The sequence below is a fragment of the Ursus americanus genome, chromosome 35 (genome assembly GCF_024610735.1).
Source record: "Ursus americanus isolate L20-20 chromosome 35, mUrsAme1.1.p, whole genome shotgun sequence".
Classification (NCBI taxonomy): domain Eukaryota; kingdom Metazoa; phylum Chordata; class Mammalia; order Carnivora; family Ursidae; genus Ursus; species Ursus americanus.
In genome coordinates, this window is record NC_142161.1 from 11811336 (window position 1) to 11835784 (window position 24449).

The 24449-nt window shown below is 36.3% G+C and overlaps 1 protein-coding gene across 4 annotated transcripts in view; it reads left to right on the forward strand.

Moving 5' to 3' along the window:
- The window catches only part of NUBPL (NUBP iron-sulfur cluster assembly factor, mitochondrial), a 237151-nt gene that overhangs the window by 163429 nt on the left and 49273 nt on the right, over positions 1-24449 (forward strand). For all 4 annotated transcript variants that reach the window (XR_015723103.1, XM_087859100.1, XM_045802595.2 and 1 more), the window contains exons 7-8: positions 5023-5116; positions 20551-20636. Coding sequence is in view for 3 of the 4 variants with exons in the window: in XM_087859100.1 (XP_087715226.1) it covers positions 5023-5116; positions 20551-20636 (180 nt within the window). In the remaining variant the exon portion in view is untranslated. The remainder of the gene's footprint in view (positions 1-5022; positions 5117-20550; positions 20637-24449) is intronic.

Sequence of the window (24449 nt, forward strand, 5' to 3'; positions counted from 1 at the left end):
TCTGCCTCTCTTTCTTGGCAATGATTTTCCTCCCTGATTCCACAGGGCCCGGGGTCTACCCCACTGTTATTTTCATCTGGCTCATATTGGCCTTGCTAGCAGACCTAAGATTTCTGGGACACTTCACTTTGCTTTGGAGAAGCATATGTTGACCCTATGGTGCTTAAATGTGGCCTCTCTCGTGATGATGATGGAAACTGCTACCCTAGAGGCTGACTATGATAAACTGCTTGAGCCAGCTGAGAAGCCAAACACGGAATGCATCAATGGGCCCTTTCTTCTCACACTTACAGCTCAGCCTGCCTGCACTTGTGCTCCCAGTGTCCTCTAGAGCGAGGCTCGATTGCTGCTGCTTCATCAGCTTCTTAACAGTAGTGTCCATGGGAGAAAGTGGCCCATGTTCTTTTCCCATTCATAGCACCACACTCTTCATAACTAATGTCCTGAAAAAGATAAATTACTTTATCTGCCCAAATAGAAGATACACTTTTATCTCCTCAGAAAGGAGGGAATTGGCTTTATTCCTGTTTTCGAGTTACTTTCAGTTTATCGGGCATTATTTTGAACATAAAATATAAACTATTGTTTGGAGAAGGCCTAGCAGCCTAAAGTGACCCCAATCGGTGCTAGTTGGGAATAGTTTCCCTTCATAAGGTTGACCAAAAAAAAAAAAAAAAGAAATGAAAATAACACAGATTTAGTAATTATTCCTGGTGACGTAACTTTCAAGTGTTGGGTATCTTAATAAACAAAGTGAAAGAGCAATAAAAGAAAGGCAATAACTTAAGTGGTGATGTTGTAACAATTCACAACTGCATATGTATCTATAGGACAGGTGAAAAAACAATGTTCTAGTGTTATTTAAATGGCTTTGGACAAAAGCTCAGTGACTGCATTATATTTGGATACCAAAATCCTATTATCTCAAACCCTTTAGAGGTTTTATGTTACTGTGTAAAAGAACCATCTTGCACAGAGCCTCTCTCAGCTGACTCAGGTCTGAACTGTTACCCCTGATCTGTACCTCATCCCGTCCTTCTGACCAATGGCATTGTTTTTGATTCTCCCATTATGCTGTTTATGTTCCCCTTCAGATTCTTTTTTAAATATTTTATTTATTTATTTATTTATTTATTTATTTATTTTAGAGAGATAGAGAGTGCACGTAAGCACAAGCAGAGGGAGGAGCAGAGCGGAAGGGAGAGGGAGGAGAAGAAATCTCGAGTAGACTCATTGCTGAGCCCCATGCGGTGCTCAATCCCATGACCCTGAGATCATGACCAAAACCATGAGCCAAAACCAAGTGTCGGAAGCCTAACCAACTGAGCCACCCAGGCGCCTCCCATTTCAGAGGTGATGCACGTTTGACTTCCTAACCACATTGCTGAATTCTCTGTAGTGCCGCCTCTTAATTCACAGGACATCTCTGAACACTTTGGTAACTCTACTTCTAGACTGATTTACTCCATCCTGGTGGGATCCTTTTAGTCTGGACCCTGAGGCTAATGAAATTTAAACTCCAGGTTCCATGTTCACATGGGTTCCTGTGGGATGCTGGGAGTTGTAAAATGTTCCAGGTGGAGAGAAGAAGCAGGTTGCAGTCAGGAAGCATTTCTATATGAGCATTTATGTTACTCAAGAGATCTCAGAGGAAGGAACTCGAATCTCTAAAGCTTCAGCATTTTAGGGTGATTTCTTATATTCTAAATAAATACTTATTTTTGTAGGTAATTTTGCCTTCATAATTTTGTATTCTTATTCTTAGAAAGGATCACACAAATTGTATATGCTTCAGGCCACACAGAATCCCAGTGGGATCTGCCACTGGTTTTTACTAAATGAAGTACCTGGGTGTTTTGCTAGTACTTATTTACCTGCATTTAGTAACACACAACTTATAAGAATAAACAAACACTAAGTAGAATCTAGAGAATACCCAAATCATTCTAAAGTCAACACTTTATTGACTCTTTTACAAGAGAACTGGAACTTGCTGGCAGCCAGTATATTGCAGTGTTAGTATTAGTGACTGCTGTAAGACTGGAATTCACATACTGACTTTAGTTCAAGTCAGCACGCCTTTGTGGAATGCCTACTGTGTGTGATCAAGATGCTGGGCCAGAATCATTTTTTAGTTAAAATGCAATTTAAGAGTCATTTGAAATTGTCTTAACAGTGAAGTGTTTTTAGTTCCTTGGAACCCTAATAGCAGTTCTCTTTAAATAAATAAGAAATTGGAGTCAGTGTGAAAAATATGATTAAATGCCAAGGAACAACAATGATAAATTGTTGGCACCAATCGTTTGATGTTCTCTGAAACAAAGAGACTTGTCAGTCTGCCAGTGCTAAGAGTTTCAGTGCAGAGGATATAAAATGAAAAGTATCCTTAATCTTTTTTATAGATAGTTTCATAGGTGATGGCCCTGGGTAAGTTTGGGTAACTATTTGGGTAACTATTTTTCAAACCAGGGAACCCTAAATTGAAAATGAACTGCTTTATGTTCATCATTTCATCATTGTTTTAAAATGTGTCATTCAATCAGTATCAAATACTTGTGTTTGAGAAATATCATAAAATTCCTAAAAGACAAATTAATATATAATGTCAGGTACTGATAAATGTTTTAAAGAAAAACAAAGAGAGGGAGAGAGAGAGAGAGAGAGAGATTGATGGTTGGGGGTGGGGGCGCTGTTTTAGAAATGCTGTACTGACTTCCTAGCTGTTCCTCAGATTTGCCAAGCAGGTCCCCACTGGTTAGAACCTTTTTTGCACTTGCTGTTGCTTCTGCCTGGAAAGCTTTGTTTCCTTCAGTTGACTGCTTCAGTTATTTTCTGACTTCACTCAGTTTAAAGTAGTGCCTTCCACCATTCTATTCTTTTTGCCTACTGTACAAGTATTCTTTATCCTTTTTTTTTTAAGATTTTATTTATTTAGTTGACAGAGATAGAAACAGCCAGCGAGAGAGGGAACACAAGCAGGGGGAGTGGGAGAGGAAGAAGCAGGCTCGATCCCATAACGCCGGGATCACGCCCTGAGCAGAAGGCAGACGCTTAACGACTGAGCCACCCAGGCGCCCCCTACCCTTTGACTTTGGGAATCAAAGAGATTAAAAGACATTTCTTGGGGCACCTGGGTGGCTCAATCAGTTAAGCATCTGCCTTCAGCTCAGGTAATGATCTCAGGGTCCTGGGATGGAGCCCCGTGTTTTCCGGGTCCCTGCTCAGCAGGGAGTCTGCTTGTCCCTCTGCCCCTCCCCCTGCTCGTGCTCTAGTGTGCTCTGTCTCTCCAATAAATAAATAAAATCTTAAAAAAAAGAAATTCTTTGATAAATCCTTTGCTGTGAACTCTTAGTACTTGCTCTCAGAAATTCAGGAATTAAAGAGATTTTTAAAATATCTCTTGCTATTTGATCTATATATCTGAGTTAGGAACCAAGTAATTTTGTATAGTAAAGGATACTTGTTTTCTTCATAGCACTTTGTACCCTTTGTTTTTTCTTTCTATCTATTTGTCTGCCTGACTCCCTCAATCGTTCCACAGTGGCTGTGGAATGGCTGGGACTTTGTTTTGTCCACTGCTGTATCCCCGTCACCTGGAACAGTGCCTGGTACCTAATCAATTCTCAATAAATATGTGTTGAATATATGTGTTAATAGATGAATGAATCATTGCTCTCTAGCTATGTTGATCTTCTTTCACTTGCTTACATTTACTAACCTCTTTCCTTTACAGATTTATTTCATTATGTGCTTAATATCGGTCTCCTCCTGTATTATAAATTCTGTGCAGCTGGGGACCATGATACCATTTACTTATCAGTACCTAGCTAATGCCTAACATATAGTAGGTACAGAAACGTTCTACGGGTGAATGAATGAATGAATGATTAGGAGAAGTTACTAGTAGGAACACTATATCTAATCTAATGGAAGTTAAGGAAAGTGAATTTCAAGCTGGGATCTGATGAAAATGAGGATGAATTAGCAGGTGAAGAAGACCAGGCAGAGTGTTCTGGAGCTTAAGCTCAGACTTTATCCTAAAAACAATAGAAGAATTTTAAACAAAAAAGTGACACTGTCAGACTTGCATTTTAGATGGACCATTTTTCAGTGGTGTTAGGAACAGACTAGATGGGCAGTGTCAAAGCAGAGAGATTGATTGGGAGGCTTTGGTGATAGATAGTTGTGGTCTCCACTGGGTTCTTGGCAATGGGAAAAGAGAAAAGTAGATACACTTGAGAGATTTTTAGAAGGCAGAATAAGTGACTGGAGCTAGTGAGGGAAAGGGAAGAGTTAAATATAATTTCAGGCTTCCACCTCAGGCAGATGAGAAGAATGTAGGGTTATTCGCTGATACTGTGTACCCAGAGGGAGGAGCCATCTAAGGAAAAGAGTCTGAGGAACCCCTTAAGACCTATCTGAATTAAGACTGAGTCTTAAGAACTTGGTAATATAGCTGAATTTTCTAGATGTAGATACTTAGATGCCTGGAAAGAAATAATCAAAATAATCAAAATGTTAATGGTATTGGAAGTCTAGTTATGTTTCTAAATTTTTCTTACTAAGTTTTGGTTATCATTATTAGTATATTTATGAAAGAAAAGTAATAAACTTTAAAAAATTATATTAAAATCTGCCATAGGAAATGCTGTACCAAAACCCCAAGGACACAAAGCTAAGGCCTTCCTAGACTCTTCCCAATGGAAATAAAGTATTGGTCCTGAATAGAAGCCCACTGTGGAATGGGTTCACCTTTAGTGTATGTGTGTATGTGTTGGAGGTTGGGGCAAGAGAGGAGTGGTCATTCAGAAATTTAACCTTTTCATTCAGAGAAGGTCTGCTGGAGCCAGGAAATGTCTCTTATTTATACATTATCCTTTGCCTTCAGCACAGTCCCTAACAGTAATGGCTTAAGTGAAAGCTGTTATTTTAGATTTTGTTATTAATACATTTTTTTCGTTTATATCACTATTCACTATGATTGTTATACAATGATGTTATTTGTGTCGTCTTGGTTTTTAGGTAGAATGGGGCCAGCTTGACTATTTAGTTGTTGACATGCCACCGGGAACTGGAGATGTGCAGTTATCAGTATCACAGAATATTCCCATTTCAGGTAACCTTAAACTTTAAAGTAATTTGTGCTGTCTTCGTTGTTTTTCTATTGCCATTTACCAAAAACAAACTGTATGACCGGCAGACATTTTTATGTCTTCAAAATAGTTTTTTATAAATTTTTATTTAGAGATCAGATTCATAAATTAAAATTTTCAAAATAGTACCAGGATGAGTGTGTTTATAAGAACATAAAGACATTTTGAAAAGGTGGTGATATAAATCTGTGTTCTAGAAAAACCATAACACTTACATATTGTTTAGGTACTACTAGGCTGTTTGGTTCACAGCTGTCCTGCAGTGACAGCATAGTGCCTGCTACATGGCAAGCACTCAGTAAATATTTTTTTGAGTAATTACTGAATATAAGTAAATATTAGGAAAATTTGGCTTTTTGGTAAATACGAGTATGGGAAAATTTTATATCCAGGTGATTATTAAACGTTAACCTTAAGAGGGCAATAAACATACTAGCTTACATCAACTACACAGTATTTCATTATGGTAGTAGATATCTTTTATGTAATACAGAGTTTATTTATTTATTTTTTTAATTTAATTTTTTTTTAAAGTTCCATGATTCATTACTTGCGTATAACACCCAGTGCACTATGCAATACGTGCCCTCCTTACTACCCATCACCAGAGTTTAAATGTCAGTAGTTAGCTGTCATGTTTAATCTGTTTCCAAAGATTTTCCTAAATTCCAGTGGAGAAATAATTGTAAATCTCTCTTATATATAAGGACTTTGGGAAAATAATGGAATTTTAAAATGTCATTACAAATCAGTTATCTGTTGGTAATAAGTAACCAAGAAATATTACCAACATTTAATCATCAAGAGGTTTAGAATCTAGATTTTTGATAAGTTATACACATTGATTGGAAATACCAATATAGCATCATTAAAATGAATTTTTTTGAGGCTGTCCCAAAGGGCAGTAACATGAATATTTTTGATATTTAAATATATTTGTTACCTTACTTGAGTCTGAGACTTTTTCTTTGGTGAAACAAGCTAGAAAGTATGAGATGGAAGTAAATTGAAATGACATAGGAAAGTAATTGAATATATCTTTTTTGTAACCAGCCTACTAGATAGTCTGCTTTTTGTTTTTTTTAAGTAGTTTTGGGACTTGCGTATTTCTGAATCCTAAGAATACTCACTAAATGTTTATTGAATAAAATGTGCTCCTGGCACCTTGAAATGCCTGTTGTAGACTTCCAAAATGCTTACATTATTTATGTGGATAATATATTGATACAGTTGGGGTAAATTATCATCTGTTCCCTGAATTGTGACTTGATACGTCGAAAAAGTTTAATTTACTTCACACAGATGAACTGATAGCCCCAAGAAATTTACCTTTGTTTACTCAGATAACAGCCCCTCTATTTGGATAGGATTTATGATTATATCACCCTATTTTTATTTGTACTTATATTCTAAAACCAACAATGTGTAGATTGAGGTTAAGATTTGCTTCTTTCTTATTTGCTAAAATTTAATCAGTAATATTTCTTTATTCCTTTCCTTTGATGAAGAGTCTGCCCTGTAATAAATAGGTCATTGGTATATGATAATAAAAAGCTGTATTTTTTCTTGTAGTGGTGGTAAAACATAGCAGTTCAGTAGTATTGAGTACATTCATGTTGTTGTACAGCCATCACCACCATCCAACTCCAGAACTTTCTCATCTTCCCAAACTGAAACTTTGTATCTGTTGAACAATAACTCTTCATTTCCTCTTCTCCCTAAACCCTGATAACTGCCATTCATTCAGAAACAGTATTTTTTATGTTAGAATGGGGAAATGAGGAATAAGAAAAATATATGAGGAAATATGTTTTAAAGGATAAATTTTATATATCCAATATTGACTTTATGGATTATTATTAATAAAATTTTATTAATAAAATTTTATTATTAATTATTTTTATTATTAATAAAATTTTATTTTTATTAATAAAATTATTTATTTATTTATTAATAAAATTTTTATTAATAAAATTTTAAATCAACAAATATTTATCCATATAAAGATAGATGCTAAGCACAAGAGAAGATACAAGGATAATTAAATCACAGGTATTTTCACTAGACCAGAGTTCTGTACCTTTTTTGATACTCAGAACTTTTTTGAGATTGATTAATATATGTGTTCTCTCCAGGAAGATGTATTTGTATCTACAGAAACACTATTTTAAGGTATTTCAGGAGGTTCACAGTTCTTAGGTAAGAAGCCCCAGCTCTAGAAGATAGAGCAAGGGGAAGGGCAGGGGGAGCAAGTGGCTACTAAGAAAAGAACTGTAATTCAGTGTGAAAGTGCTATATGAGAAATCTAAGCCCCATGATATCAGGGCTCTCAAAGACAAAAGAGATCATGGATTTGAGGGGAATTGTAAAACACTTGATGGAAATGAGCTTTAAAGAATAAATATGAGGGATGCCTGGGTGGTTCAGTCTGTTAAATGTCTCACTCTTAATTTCAGCTCAGGTCATGATCTCAGGGGGCTCCATGCTGGGCATGGAGCCTACTGAAGATTCTCTCTCTTCTCTCCCTCTGCCCCTCCCCCACATGCTCTCTCTTGTTCTCTTAAAAAAAAAAAGAAAAAGAATAAATATGATACATTGTAGAGCATTCAAGATAGCACCATACCTCGTTTCCTTTGCTTTTTCTCAGCCTAAGGGGAAGAAATCAGAAAATGAAACTTCAGGTGTTTATAATTCTATTATAGAAACATAACATACATTTTACTTCCCATTTAAAAAAAAAAAAAAAAGTCTGATCCATTAAAAAAAAATAGGGCCAGGTACTAAAGATGCTTTTGAAAATTCATAAACTTAGTGATTTCTGGACTATGAAGGTAATATTATTATTTATCAGTATTTTCTAAATTTTCTTTAATGAGCATGTATATATTTATAGTTTTAAAAAGTAAATGGAAAGCACTAATTCTTTAAGGACAGATTTCTGTATAAATTGGTACCATGATAATTGCCCATTATTAATAAACTGCCATTTAAGGACAGTCTCTCATATATTAATTTTTATATTTAATTATCGTGGGTATTATCCTTTAAATCTTTGAAGAGTTAAGCAACTTTCCCAAGGTTACACAGTTAATAGTCGTTCATAGCTGAGGCTCCTATCAGTTCTGATTGGGTTTAAAGCTTATGCTCTCAACCTCTACATAAAGCTGTTCTAATACAAAGCCCAACAACATTTGACTCATTGATTTTCTGAGTTTAGTTTCAGTCTATTCAAACCCATTAGGTTGAAGTTATTCTAATGTAGGTGATCTCTGATAAAAATATATTTGTTCGTGAATATGCCTAAACCTGTGCACCCCTATATGATAAGTATCCAACCAACAGTCTATGTTAGTATTTACTATCTTCAGTTTTGTTTCTGTTTTGATTCCTGGGAGATTGCTTTGGGCTTCTTTAACTCATATATTCCAGGGAAGGTCTGGAGATCGTCTGGAAGCAGTCTCCTTTGACCTTTAGGAGTAGAGCCCCAAATGATTCTTGGAAAGACCAATATCACCTTTGGGCTGATCATACTGGTCTTGGATAGTTAGCTAGTTTCCGGGTACACTGGCTCTCAGTATAGAATTGTAGCTATCAGTGTTAGTACATTCATACTGTGAGTCATTATATCAATATTAAAATTAAAAGCAATGAAAAGACTAGGTTTTCTGCCCTGAACATCTATTAATTTTATACTTAGGGAAAATATCCAGCAATAAAAGTATCCTACCAAAATGATGTGTGTGGAGTGGGGGAGAGATGCATGTGATTATGTGTGTGTGTGTGTGTGTGTGTGTGTGTGTGTGTGTGTATGCGTGAGTGTGTGTTAAAGGCTTAGTTCCTGGGGTTTGGTTTTATTCAGGCCAATGTCATTTCATAGTTAATATATCTGAGGAAATAAAAATTGAGCTATCTCCCAGGAAAGGTACCAACCAAGGAGTTGCTGAACTGGTTTGAATCATGGTTTTCATCAATTTATATTATCTGGAACAGCCGATCATATCCATATCATCCTTTCTAGGCCTAACTGAGTTATCTCTTTTATAATTATGAACCTAATTTTCCTTCTTCTTATCATTGACTTTAGAACTCTTTTAAGTTACACTGTGTTCTACCTTTTCTTATGTCCCATATCCCATAAACCATATAAGCTTTTTAGACTCCCATTTGACCCCCCGCCCCCAATGATTTGACTTCTCTCTCCTTCCTCCTAAACTCCTTCACGTAACCTGGAAGTTCCCTCTCAAAACCCTTAGGGTACTCACTGTCCCCTCTATCCTCCATTTACTTCCCAAAGTTTCTGTCTTTAAATACATTTGATCCTCACTTAGACTATCTTTCTTCTCTAATCAGTGGGTACCCAAATCCTGCATACCCTTTATTTCAAATGTCTGCTCCCTGTCATCTTCCTCAAATCCCTCCTTGGGAATCATTTCTCCCTGTTTGGAATTCACATAGCATTTCATTTAGACCACTCCTATAGCACTTCTCATGTTCTCCATTTATAGCCTGCAAAACTGTGTTTTCTTCAGACTCTTACTCCCTGGAGGGCTAAGGATTTGTTTAATTCATCCTTGTATTTCTCACAGTGCCAAACTCCTTGCCTTTCTGTAACCACCCAGGAAATATTGAATCAGTGAATGAGTGTTTTATCTGTGTGTCTGTGTTATCTTCTCAACTGGTATGTAAGCTACTTGAATGCAAGAACTTTTTCCTATTCATCATAGTATTTCTTAGAGAATCTTGGACTGTGGCTTATACAATTAATATTGATTGAATAAATAACAAAGCTAGCTGACTAGTTATCACTGTTTATATAAACAGATTTGTGCCTCCTTATCTTTCTTACCATCCTGCTATCTCAGTCCTGTGATCTCCTCCGCCCCAACTGCTTTTACCCAGGTGTCTTTTCTGTATAAGTTTAAAAAAGCATTTATTAAAAACATACATTTTATTTCACTCTCCCTTTGAGAGAAAAATACTTTCATTTTAGGGATATATTTATGCTATCCTTTTTCCTGTTCTGTATATAATGTCCTTGTGGCTAGATGATACCTTTTAGTATTAACTTTGTTTTGGTGTCTGGGAAATAATGTGCATGTGGACACTTGCTATTTGGTTACATACAGGCTCCGTACCAAATTAGTAGGGAGAATCACTAGCATTGCTCCATTGTAAGACAGTAATAAATTTTCTCGTTTACTTGCAGGGATGCTTAGCAAGGTGCTAACTGCCTCTCTGACTCTTCATCCTTATCTATGGATACCTGCCTACCCCACAGACTTATAAGGGTCAAATAAGATAATGTAAAGTTCTATCTAAATGTATTATATTTTCTTAGAAACTACTTTGAGTTTTTTGGTGGGGGTAGTGGTGAGATGTTGTCAATTAGAAAGAGCCTTTATATCAACTTTGCATATCTCCACACCATGTTGAGAATGAAATGAAATGTTGTATATTTGGAAAGGGACATCATTTTGGAAAATTTATGGAGGCAGACCTGTATAAGCAAAAAGGTCCTTTTACTGAATGCTAATTAGCAACTCTTTGTATGCGTTCCATTATTTTGTTCCATCGAATGGATGACAAGCTCATTATAAGAAGAAACTTTAAAAAAAAATCATCCTTTGTGTTAAAAGTGTTGTGTACCAACAACAGTAATAAATATGTTGACAGCAGTATTAATGGCTAATGATTTCAATTTGAGCATACATGGGCTATTGAATTATTACATGCTACAAATACCTAGTAGTTGTAGTAATTGCTAGGCAGAAAAGAGACAGGATAAAGGATGGGAAAAAACAATTACAGTCTTTGGATTTCTCTTGTTGAACTTGTCAAGGGACAAAGGCAGAGTTGTCAGTGCTGGTTTTATTTTTCTTACTCCCCCCCCACCTTTTTTTCCCCAAGTGATTCAGTTTGCTGGGTTTTTCCTTGTTGTTTGTTAAGCTTTTAAATTCCTTATTGCCATATACTGATAGGTAGATTCTAGGGTTGACTTCTGGGCTTTCTGAGACATAGTGATGAGCTCTTGGGAATTTTTGAACACTTATCTGCTCTTCCATAATAGAAAAGGATTAATATTTCTTTGAGGAACATTATAAGTACCTTGAATATTTTGAAAATATATGCACTGTGATGTATTTGAATTCTAATAGATGTTGCCTAAATTTTTTTCTTTCCTCCTTTGCTTTAACTGAGGTCCTCTGCATGACTATATAAAGACTAACTGAATATTATTTTAACTCTTGGAATTAAGTGAAGATTTGATACTTTACATGAAATACGTGAAGCATATTTTCTTTTTCGAGAGACTGGAGAGTTTCAGTAAGTTATTTGTATTCAGATGCTGTATTAATCAGGGTCCTGGCAGGAAACAGATGACATACCTTAAAAGGAGTTAACAGAATGAAGTTAATGAAGGGACTGGTAAGAGCAAGAGAGGGTGAAGTACTCATAGACTAGGGGCAGGAGAAAGTTATTACTGTCCCTTCTGCCTAACGGGGCCTGGGAATGAACTGTGTCATTAGAACCTGGCAACTGCTAGAGCCATGGAAGACGGTCTGCCTGTTGGGAGCTGTGACCACAGAGGAACTTAGCCAAGGCCAAACTGCTGCAAGGCAGGGAGTGAGTGGTGTAGGAGGTAGGTAATAATACTCTAGCCTCTTTTACCTCTTGGAGTCTCATATCCTGCAGGTGTCTCCTACCAGCAGATCCCCATTGGAAGCCAGAGGATAAGAAAACTCAGGTGGTACAGTCCATAGAGGTCAGCTACCCAGGCACTGATCAGGACAGAGTGGGGGGGAGAATGAAGCAGAGCTTGGTGGGGGGAAGGAATTGAGGTACAGCAAGTGGAAAATAACTGGAACAGCTTCTCTTCTTCTTCTGGTCCTCATTATAATTGTGAATTAGTGACTTGCAGTAGATGAAATACCAAGCAAAGATTTGTGGGTAATACGGATACCAGTAGTACAAAGTAGTGAAAATCCATATTATCACAGGGCAAAACTGTACTGTCATCAAGTTTATGAACAGAATATTTATTTGTAAATAAGCAGTGACATAAGTATATTTTGTATAGTTGGGAGTAATGGATAGAAGAATTTATTTTGGTAGGATAGAGTTATGAAAAAAGTTGCCCTTTATTAAGTAAAAATGGATGTAGGAGTGAAACTTTTGGAAACTGTTTTTATAATAGAAGGGACAAAGATTGAACACTTGAGAGGGGAGCCATCATGGTCCCTTCTTTATTCTCTTTTTCTTTCAGGGAAGGGCAGAAGTGGAACAAAAAGCAGCCAGATAGTCCTAGTGTGGGTCCTGCTTTGATTTCTTTCTCCTAGCAAGAGAGTTACTGTATATGGCTGAGCAGTCAGCTAGATAATATGCTAATTATCCATGGACTCAAGAGAAACTGCACAAGCAGACTGGTATTACGTTACAACAATGAGGTGATGCCCTCTCTTCCATGACCCTTTCTGTCTGGACCCTATGGATGGAAGGAAAGCCAGAGGGCTTTCTGCCTCTCATTCATTTAAATGAGATGAGGTAGGAATTTTAAATTAAGCCACCTTAATACTTCAGTCATTGTTTAAAAAGAAAGGCATTTATTGCTTGTGAAAGGCATTGGGCCTATTGCTACAGTAACTGAACTCCTAGTCGTTCATCAAAGATACATGAGAAAAAACTGTACAAGTCCACACTAGTGTTTTTCCTTCCACCAGCAGTTTGGCCTAATCAATGATCTCTTTTCAGGTAACAGTCTTTGATTGCTAATTTGGATATTAGTTTTAATAATATGAAAACCTATTGGGTTTTGGAGGATCAGAAGCTTATTGTTGCTATTGTTGAACAAGTGAATTACCTTAGGCCATCACTCGAAATAGTTTCCTTGTTATCTGCTATTTACTCTCTCAAAGCAAAAGGAACATCGTGATTTCACTTAGGTAACCTAAATGAAGTCTTTAATTTTTTTTGAATAGCTGTTTCTTTCCCTTCTTAGAATTGTTTTCAAAGTTAAAAGAGTAATTCTTTAAAGATCCAGTACTGATCCTTTCGAAAAGAAAAACATTTGACTATTTTGGACTTTAGTGCTTTGTTCCCCCTACGGTTTTACAGTTTATAATGACCTCAAACTGTAAAGCTAGAAACATGCTGGTACCTTAAAGGTAGAAAACTTAGGTCATAGCTATTGCTAGTATTCAAAGATATTAAATCTTTATTTATGTTTTCAATTTGCAGAGTGGAAATTTGAAGGAGACAGTCTATTTTGGACTTCTTCCATGTGTACTGTGTTTCCATGCAAAGGCTGGGCAGAGTTATAATTAATGGATATCTGTCAAGAATTGCATGATATAGGAGAGAATTGTTTTATTTATCAAATTATAAAAATTCTTTTCAAAATAAATTTGTCCTGTTATACAAATTGTAGCCAGGTGTTAAAGAACAGAAACTATATTTCAGGGTTTTATTGTTTAGGGGATTTCTGGTACTGTCTGAAACTTCAGTCTTTGTTACATTAGGAATCAAATTATAAAATTAAATATAATGTCATTGGTTAATGAACAACAGTGTTTCCAACCTAAATTTTAAAGAAATAAATTTTTGGGGCTCTTGAATTTACATTAACATATTTTATAGGTGGAAGTTAAAACATATCAGTTAACAGTTCAAATAAATAGCCTGAGAATTAACAAGTTCTGAACTATGACATGGAAAGACCCAGGATTTTAAAACTTTCCTCAAATGATTCTTACATATGGCTTTCAGAATCACTTTGTCTTGACCAACCTATCTGACATTTGAATTCCTTGATCATTTAGCTTGTGTTCGGTTGGTAAGCTTCTGAGATAGTTCATTCAGTTTCATTGTTTAAGAGTTTCTGGGCACTACGTTCATGATATATACCCAACAGCTAAAATTCCTTAATGTCTTAAAGTTCAATGAATAGTATAATGGCCAGTGGGTAGTCAGGTTCATATTAAAAGGTCCTTTTAAATTCATTAAGCATTTATATATAGAAAAAGTACAAATCCCACATTCTATCATTTAAAAATTTTTGCATTTGATCATAGATTTTAGAAATTTGATCAAAATCTGAAGTTTAGCTCTGAAGAATGTTTTCGTATCTCAGGTGTGATGGTATTTGGAAATGGAGCAAAGCTTTTCCATATTAAGTCTCAGTCTCTATTTCCTGAGACGTACCTGGTTAAATAAAGTTAGGGTAATCGGGGAGTAGTAATTCTCCTCTCTGGAGTTTATATTAGAGCAAGAAGATGTATAAAAGGAATGTGTTTCATTATTAAACAAACAGCCTTTGGTGGTAGCTCACTGTGAGCATGGGCAGGGTGAGCTATCCATGCACCTAACAGAATTTGAAATGAAAATATTAAATCTAAGAGTACAACATGAACAGACTCTCACAGAAGAGCAAAAGAGCTTTCTTTCTGAGTTGCAGAGACCTAGGTATACAACAAGTAGGCTCCCCAAGGTATTTACTGATCAGCTTTAAAGATGGAGTTAAGACCGGAAAGAAGCAAGGATTTTATCTTAACTTTACTGGAAACATCAAAAGTGAGGGGAGGAAGAGAATAAGAGAGGAAGAGAGCGTGAATGAAGAGTATGAGCTGTTTGTTTCCAGCTCAGGCTCTTTAAAATCTCTGAAAGTCTCACTTGTCCTGAGTGGTTCCTTAGTGACCAGCAGTCTGGGTAGCCCTGGTGAATTCTTCTTCAACATCATTATGGTGAGGTGATTGGAAGCCCACTACCTGTTAACTCTATTATTGAAGAGCAGTCTTTGTCCCTAAGTAGCAGATATGCATCTAGATTCCTTTGACAAACTTGAATTCTTATTAAAGTTCCTGAGTGCACACACTCTCTCTCACTGGTAATTTTGAAATACTGTGGTTCCCACTAATTGTTGTGTTTTTATAATTCTTTTTGACAGCCATTTACAAATTTCCTGTGCCATAATTCATTTCTAAAGTGAGCAAAATAATGATTGATCTTTAAATTAATAAAACATATTCCCTTTGTGACTGTAGTCAATTTTCTATTGGAATGGGGCGTAGAGTCCAAAACTGTGACTCATGAAAGAATTATTTATATTTCCTGTTGAAACACGGCCTGTGGATACATTTGAGATAGATAGACCTTTTTAATCGTGTTTTACTTAATCACATACTAATATTAGTGGACATTCTTTGATCTTACAGCAAATAATTTTTATAATTAAGGAAATTTGGGGGCACAGAGGAGAAAGACAAGAGGAGCTAAAAAATGCCAAAGCCAGTCTACTTTGTAGTTAATAAACAATGATATGTTTAGTATTATTTATGTTAAGCTAGCAGAAGTTGAATGATTATTTTACTGCAAATATCTTTAAATCTAGGAGAATCAGCAGCACTAAATATTAGAGTACTGTGAACATTAAGAATAGCAGTTAATTTGGGGCACCTGATTCACTCAGTTGGTTAAGTGTCCAATTCTTGATTTCAGCCCAGGTCTTGATTTCAGGGTCATGAGTTCAAGCCCCACATTGGGCTTCATGCTGGGCATGGAGCCTACTTTTAACAACAACAACAAAAAATAAAAAATAAAAATAAAAACAGTAGCAGTGAATTTGTTCTTTTAAGTTTTAGTTGACTTTATATTGATATACTCAAAAGTTGTAAGGTATGGAGTAACTCATCTAGGTATAATTATGAGTAGTTGTTATTGTGCATATTAGGTTTCAACACTGAAGTTCTCAATCAAGCGTGGGAATTAGATATAATTTATGCCCTGAGACTTAAAATGGCATAGTTGAGTAGTTCCACAGTGGTATAATTATGATCATCCCAACATCTGGAATAATCAGTTTTAAATGTTTAACTACTCTGAACTCTGACCCAAATTCAGATATGCAGTTATAGATTTTCTTCTTAATAGTCAAGAGAATTAGCAATTAAAACAATACTCTAAATAATTATTGTTTAGGATGTTTACATATTTGCCAGAATCTGCTAGATAATCTTTTATAGTAAATCTCAGTTGATAAAAAGCCTTTTAAAAAGATTACAACTTGGAAAATAACATTTTAAAATATTATTCAGTTGTTTGGATTTAGACATTTATTCTAGAAAACGGATAGAAAATTCTCCCTGGAATTCTTGAGATAGATGTTTTATGATACTGTGTTTTACCCCCAGAATATACTTCGATTTATTGCAAACTGAACATTCTCTTTGTTGCTACTAACATTCCTTATGGTCAGTAGAGGGAGCACAAGTTTCCAAACTAACCGTCCGAAAACTGAAGTGGCATCATCAGTGATGGTATTAAAGGGGAAAAACTTGGGCTAGTTCGGATTGGTTCATGCCCTGATAAAAATGAAAATTTATTAGGTAGACAGTCAAGAATCATAAAGCTAAAATGTAATAGCAGATTTGGAGACCATATTTTAGAAAGATACAGTAACAAAAAAATTGATATAATTTCTTTAAAATTAAAAAATCTAGGTTGTGATGCAGATTGATGAATAATGATTAAATTTAATTTTAATGGAGATTTTGTTTGTTATTTGTTTGCTTTTTTTGCCTTATACATTCTAAAGGTCATTGTAGGGCTGTCTGAAATTGTTACTTATATGATGTATTAAAATTTGGTACATTAGGAATACCTGGGTGGCTCAGTTGGTTAAGTGTCTGCCTCTGACTCAGGTCATGATCTCAGGGTCCTGGGATCGAGTCCTGAATCGGGCCCCTTGCTCTGTGGGGAGCCTGCTTCTCCCTCTGCCTGCCACTCCCCCACTTGTGCTCACACATGCTCTCTCTGACAAATAAATAAATAAATAAATAAATAAATAAATAAATAAATAAATAAATAAATAAAATCTTAAAAATAAAATAAATTTTGGTACAACAAAAGAAGTAGTGATTTATGCATGGGCCAGTTATGTTTTTGTATTCTTCAAAGACGGCTAGAAAATTTTTCTCAGAATAGTCCTAAAGATCGATTACACTGTGATTAAGAACTTAATTATTTAAGAACATGTACTTCAGAACTCTTACATGAAAAAAATCTTTTTTTAAAAAAAGATTTTATTTATTTGAGAGAGAGCGAGAGCACCCACGTGCGGTTGGCAGAGGGAGAGGGAGAAGCAGGCCCCTGTTGAGCAGGGAGCCCGATATAGGGCTCAATCCCAGGACCCAGGGATCATGACCTGAGCTGAAGGCAGACATTTAACCAACTGAGGCACCCAGGCACGCACAAAAAATCTTTTATAAATATGGCTGATAGTTCTAATGGAATGTTTACATTTTGTAAGTATTTGATGGGACATAGAAGATGATCATTATCCTTGTCAAAAAGTTGTTATTAATTGATGTATGAATGGTGCTGTTTAGATTACAAAGAAACTCAGATAGTGTGGATGCTTTCTTGTGATACTGTGTTAGGGTTAAGTACAGAGAAAACCAAGGCACTTCAGTCCTTTTCTCTAGGATCTTATAGCTATCAAAATAATGTCACCAAACATTTTTAAAACACTTTCACATTCTGTATTTTTTTTAATGGAACATCTCTTTAAGTTAAATTGGAACAATGGAAATAGGTGGATTTTGTGGAAGAGTTCATTGAGATGTATTGAGATTTAGTGAGCTATTCAAGGTTATATAGTTACAAAGACATAGTAAACACAGCCAGAATCCAGAGCTCTTAACTCCTAGTTCAAGGAGTTAGCAGCTAAGAGTTCATGCAGCAGTAGTCCAGGATAGATGATCTGAAAATACAGGAAAATTGTTTAAATCACCTATTTTTTGTTAAGTGCCCATTTTGTACATGGCATTGTATCAGTTTTGCTTGATTAAAAAATGAGAAAATCATAACTGCCCATGAAATTGTATTGTATAGTGATAATACAGATAGTAGACAAAGGCTTTTTAAAATAATAAAATGAATGTATCCTGTGAAAGCTAAAAGTACTTTTTAGGGCTAATGCAATAGAAAACTCCCTGTGTGTACTGGTATATAATTAAGAGAGAATTTGGTGGAAATAGCCAAGGAGGTTTTATTTATATGAAGAGAGTGACTCTGAGATTGAGGGGCCGTTATTCTTGGAGTAGGGTAGCATTTCACATTCACTTATAGGTTTACTGAGCAGTCAGGATGAACAGGAGTGGTTTTGGAAACTATAGTTAAGAGGCAGTGCTAAAGCTTATAATTAGAGCTAGCTGAGACCTTGGAGACTGTCTAGTCCTTGCATTAATTTTATAGCTAAGGAAACTGAGACCTAGAGTGATTCTGAGTTACTTGCCAAAGGTCAATCACACAGCTAGATGAGGGCAGAACTGGAATCAGATTCCTTCCAAATGCCTGGGTATGGAAAAACAGTGAAATAGATTGATAACAGAACCTAGAAGGTGGCAAGTGGTGGACGTATATTGGATCTGTGGAGTAGAGTTGAGTATAATTTTTACAGAGATGTGATTTCCATCAATCTTTGGAAGATAGGAAAGAGAACGGTCGACTAGTTTTTGGTTCCTTGGGCAGAGCAAATAAAAATAGAAGGATGTAGTGACCCATGAAACAGTTTGAAAAGTAGGATGAGCTGCCTGATGGCACATACAAAATGACCTTCCCAGCAACTTCCAAAACATTTTATTAGTAGCAGTAATAAAGATAATAATGGTGATAATAAAAGCAACAACGACATCAGCTACCTTTTACTGAATGTTTACCGTGTGTCTAGTCATCATGTCAGGCATGTTAGGTGCATCAGTTTCATTTAATAATTTCTCTGAGATTTAGTTTCCTCGTCTACAAAATGGCGTAGTAACACCAGTCTCAGAGAGATTAAGTTATTACCCCAGTGACACAAGAAGTTGGCTATGGAATAAAAATTTGAATTCTCATTCTGTTGGAATTCCGAAGCTGGTGTTTCTCGAATTTGAGCAATGAATCGGCCCTCCTTCTGAAGGAAAAATAATCTGCCCCATACCCCATATTGACTTATGTTTATCATAAGACTACTTAACTAGGTGTAAATATAAATTCCTTAAGCTTATAGCTCTTACATAATTTTTTAAAATCTAAAAAATACTACAAAGCAAATACCAGCAAAACTTTAAAAAATCAATAAAATTCAAATTAATGACATTAATTTAATATGAAAGATGGAGGGGGTTTTGACTGAAATGAAAATACTGATTGCAAGATGAATTTGTAGCTGACTCGTGTAGCACCTGTTCTTTTGAGTTTGGCAGGCCTATATTGCCATGTGCTTTGTGCTAACGTGGTTCCTCTGCTACTTGTCTTTAGTTTGACTTGGTCAAAATGTCCCTTCAGACAATTCTTTGTAGTATCATTTGACCTTCATTTGGTCTAGTGCATTATTACTGTTGATGCTACCTGTTTTCATTAGTCGTGATGAAGTACTACCACTTGGTGCCAATTTGATGGTTTGGAGCTCTGAAACGTCATGTCAGTGTGTTTAGTTAGAAGATGATGGTCATCCAGATCATGTAGAATATGTTTATGTTAATTATTTTTCAGGTTATCATCTAGAAGAACCCACAAAATTTAAGAAATCACAAGCTGCAAATCATAACCAGCCCTCTGGTATTTCTACTTAAAAGTTTACACTATACTTTTTCTCAAAACACTATGTCATAGAACCTTCTGGTTTCTGCAGGGTCATAGTGGAAACCTAGGAAAGCCTCTATCTCCACCCACTTTTGGCACTGCCTTCATTTAGGCCACCATTGTTTTGCATCTCAATTTCTGCCACAGCTTCTGGTTTTACCCCCACCAAACTATTCTCTACAGTGCATTCTAAACTAGTGAGTTTCTTTAATACAAACTTTTAGGACTCAGCTCAGGAATCACCTCTTTCTGAAACCTTTCTTCTATTGCTGCTCCTTATCTCCTGCTTTTTCACCCCATCCATTATCACCTTTGCCATTCTGACCCCTAGAATGAATTAGTTATCTTTCCTTTATTTCTCCTTTTTAACTCCATAGTATCGAGGCATACTCCGCTACATTGCTTAGCGCATTGTGTTGTAATCTTTAATTTTTTTGGATTTTCCAAGTAGATTGTTAGCTTCTTGAAAGTAGGGCCTGTCTTATGCATCTTCAAACTAGCACATTGTCTGAATGGGAAGAAAGTCCTGATGATGTAGCTGTGATCTTGAATCATTGGTCAGTCAGTTGTTATTTTTAAAGTGAGAAGTCAAAACTAGGCAGGGTAGATATCCCCTCATCTTTCCCATTTATGTACCTAAATTTTATACAAATTACCTAAATAGTTAATGTAGTAGACTCTTTTAGCACGTAAGCAATATAATTGTGGAAGTACTCTTTCTATAAAGAATTAAATGATGGCATCATTTTACTTTCTCTTTGTTTTGTTTTCTGTTGGTTAGGTGCTGTGATTGTCTCCACGCCCCAGGACATTGCGCTGATGGACGCACGCAAGGGTGCTGAGATGTTTCGAAAAGTCCATGTGCCTGTAAGCAGTTACAGCTTCATTATTACAATACAGAACACTCTAACTGAAGAAGCAAGTCACTGAGAAACACAGTCTAAATTTTAACTTAGTTCTGTGCAGAAATCTATATGAAAACTCTACTTCATCTTCATGGTTACTTTAATAACACACATATAAGTGCAAACGTATATACATTATATTGATCAAGAAAAATTTTAATTGAATTAAAATATTTTTAAAAAGAATTCTAAAACATCTTTCAGGTATGAGTTTTGTGACCAAGTACTACTTCTCCAAATACTTGCAGATATTACCGACAAAAAACCCCTAAATGAATTCTTCAATGAAACTGACATGGTGTAAGATCTAGTGATGCACTAGCACGAATGGACTCTCTTTCATCAATGTTTTCCTCTCAGGAGAGTGTCTGGAAAGTATAAAACAGTAGAGTAGTGGAGTTGAGGTGATCCTCTTTGACGGGTACCTCTTCTCCCTTGCCAGTTAGTTCAGAGCTGTGTGTACTAACAAGCTGTGGTGCTCTGCACTAGAGCCATATTGCCTTAGGAAAATGGAGGAGCCTGATAAGCATGATCTGAGCGTATTCCCGTGATCAGGAAGTGTTTAAGGCCAGTCTTTATATTTGGATAAATGAGTGATAAAACCCCCATGGTATTCTCTGTTGTGAATTTTAGCTTAGAAAAATTTTAAAACAATGGTAACCAAGGGTACACCTCAGAAAAATGTCTCAATAAAGCACATAGTTTGAGCTATGTGACTTCCTATTTTGCCCGCCCTCCAAGATAAACTAGGTATGAGTAATACCTTCCCAAATAACTGAATAAGAATACTTATGTTGGATTTTAAAATAGAAATCGGCAGAAAGAGAGAAGGCTATCTACCAAAAATTATGAGAACAAGTAATACATAATCCTTCTTTCTAGCAGAAATTAGGTAACAGGGCCAATGGTCTGTTATTGCCACTTCAAGGATAATAGTCATCCTATCAGCATATCAGTGAATTCTTAATTTCTCATTCTGGAAGATGAGGGTAGAGGCATGTGGCCAGTTTACTTAAAAGTATCATGAAATTCTTGAGGGAACAGTTTTTTAAAAAGCGGAAACCAGCACTTTTTATTCCCCACTCTGTAAATTATCATTTTGTACACCTAGAGACTATTTGAACTGATGCTGTCACTTGATGTGACTATGACTGTGGGGTGGGTTTTACATGCACTTTGCTGGCTGGGGGTCTAATTACCATAGTTGGCAGATTCAGCATATGTACCTTTTAGTCTTTAGGTTATTTTCACTTACCTGCAGCACCTGATACTTACTGCCCTATACGTAAAGAGGCAAACAATCTCATAATTGTTCTGACAGACTTTTCTCTACACCCTAGGATAAAGGGACAAAGGATGGAACAGAGACTCCTGTGGAACATAACAATGAGGAAGAGGGATGGTGACTAAGTCCAGCTTAGGCTATTGCTAAGTGGGTGTCACTGAGAATAAAAGTTGAAGATATCAGTGAGGAACTATACTGAGGAAATATTTCAAATGAAGGATCTTGGGCTGCATAAAGCTCATAGGACTAGTGCGGTGTTAGGGAATGAAAGAGCTTTTGTGATCAGAAAGTTAATGTTGGAGTTTAAGTTTGCAAAGTTGGGATAGTTCTTGGTCATGACAAGGCTCAAGGTGTGGTTGGTCATGGCTGTGTAGGACTGAAGTGGAATAAAAGTAAAAGTCATCAGAAATGCATAATCTTTCCAAGTTGGCTCTTTTCACTTCGTCTTTATTATAACCCTTTTTTTTTCCACCCCTGTGTTTCAATTATGTGCTCTCGAAACAGCAAAAATTTTAAAAGGAGGTAGAATATCTTAATCATCTCTTAAACCTGCAGAACAAGAAATCTTTGCAAGTGAATGAGAGAACTTTCCAGCAATGAGCTCTGTAAACAATTAGACAACCATGGTGCAGCTACATTGTAAAAGGAATCCTGGCTATGAGAGGGATATGGATTTGATGACTTCTGAGATCTTTCTGTCATTTAAGAGCCTTGGAGTCTAAGTAATGGCAAAGCATTTGAAATTAGAAAGTGTTCCATAAATGCAAAGGAGTAATATTATGCTTTGTTTATACCACTTTATTTCATTTTTTCCCTGGTTTTTGGTCTTGCTTTCTGTTTTTTCCCCTTTTGAAGTGCATTAGTTACCATGGAAACAATGATGTCATTGGAATTCATTGGTATGGACAGAGTTTAGTAATGTCTCCAAGAACATTTTGAAGTTAATTTAAATGGTTTCTTAACACTCAAGGCTTGGGGCGCCTGGGTGGCTCAGTTGGTTAAGCATCTGCCTTCAGCTCATGATCCCAGGGTCCTGGGGTGGAGCCCCGCATCGGGCTCCCTTCTCAGCAAGGAGTCTGCTTCTCCCTCTGCCCCTCCCCCCACTCGTGTGCTCTGTCTCTCTCACTCACTCTCTCTCTCTCAAGTAAATAAATAAAATCTTAAAAAGAAAAAACCTCAAGGCTTGGATAGGGGAAGGAAAAGAAGAGATGAACTATGAAATTCTTTGTTCTCCACCTGAAATCATATCAGCTCTGCCAGATCCTTGATTGTCTCAGTGTTTGTAGATGGACTGTTTTTTTAAATAATAAATTTTTTTCAATCTTACACATTTTAAACTGTGAATACTTCTTGCCTTGTGTCATTTTTACCCATTTTTATTGCTGCTTCTACGGTGGAGGCCCGGGCACCTCATTTTGGAGCCCTTCTACCATTTGAAGTTTTAGAGTACAGGGTTTCACTATCCAGCCCTGACTTCTTGGGCAGTCTCCTTCCCAGCTCCTGAAAAATATATTAAAGTATATTTCCTCTCTTATTCCTTCTGTACATAGGGATCCCTTAGTTAATTTTAATTCAATAAATAGTTTATTTTATAAATTTATATTTACTCCTATTGAATGCTTTCTATAAGCAAAGTACTGTGATAAGTTCCCTTGTTGATTAGGAAAAAAAGAAGAAGAATGAAACTTTTTTGGTCAAGTACCTTATCATCCTGTAGACTAGTTCCATTATGGTAAAGGGGCCCTGAATTCTGAAGAACACGAGAACACTTTCTTCTTTGGGCTATTAAAGTAGGGCTTTCATGGAAAAGTCATGATTTTTTTCACGTCCCTGTTATTTTGCATGTCCTGGTCCCTTTCCTGATAAGCCACTGTTAGGTTGGGAACTCATATTCACCTTCCAAATCCCTGCTCAGCCATTACTTTCTCTAGGAAGCTTTTATCAAACTCCCAAAAAAGGTTAATCTTTCCCTGAACTACTTGAACATATATCTGGTTTGGCTTTTATCCCACTACAGTTTACTTATCAGTCTCTACAGAAGTGAGTTCCTGGAGGGCAAGAAAACATGCCTTAAATATTTTTAAATGCTCAGTTACCTGGTGTAATGCAGGCGTATGATGCCAGTCGCAATCTGCTATTGTCTTTATCCCCAGCTCACAGGCCACTCTCCCTTGCATTCCCTCTGCCACAGTGAAACTGGTCATCGTCCAGTTCTTTTAGATTCCCACAGAGTTTGTTTCTTCATGGCCTTGAGCATGCTGTTTCTCCCCATGAGATCCCTTTACCCTCATTTTTCACTTGGTAGCTCCTTTTTATCCTTTGATACTTAGATTAAATGGTTCTTTCTCTGGGAGACTGTCCTGTCCCTGTTAACCAGATGAACGCGTTCTAGTGTGTGATCTATTAACACTATTTCCTGTTTTTAAACTGTTTTCATATTTGTCAGTACTTTCACATTTGTAGTGCCATGCTGTAAGCTCTGAGTAAAGG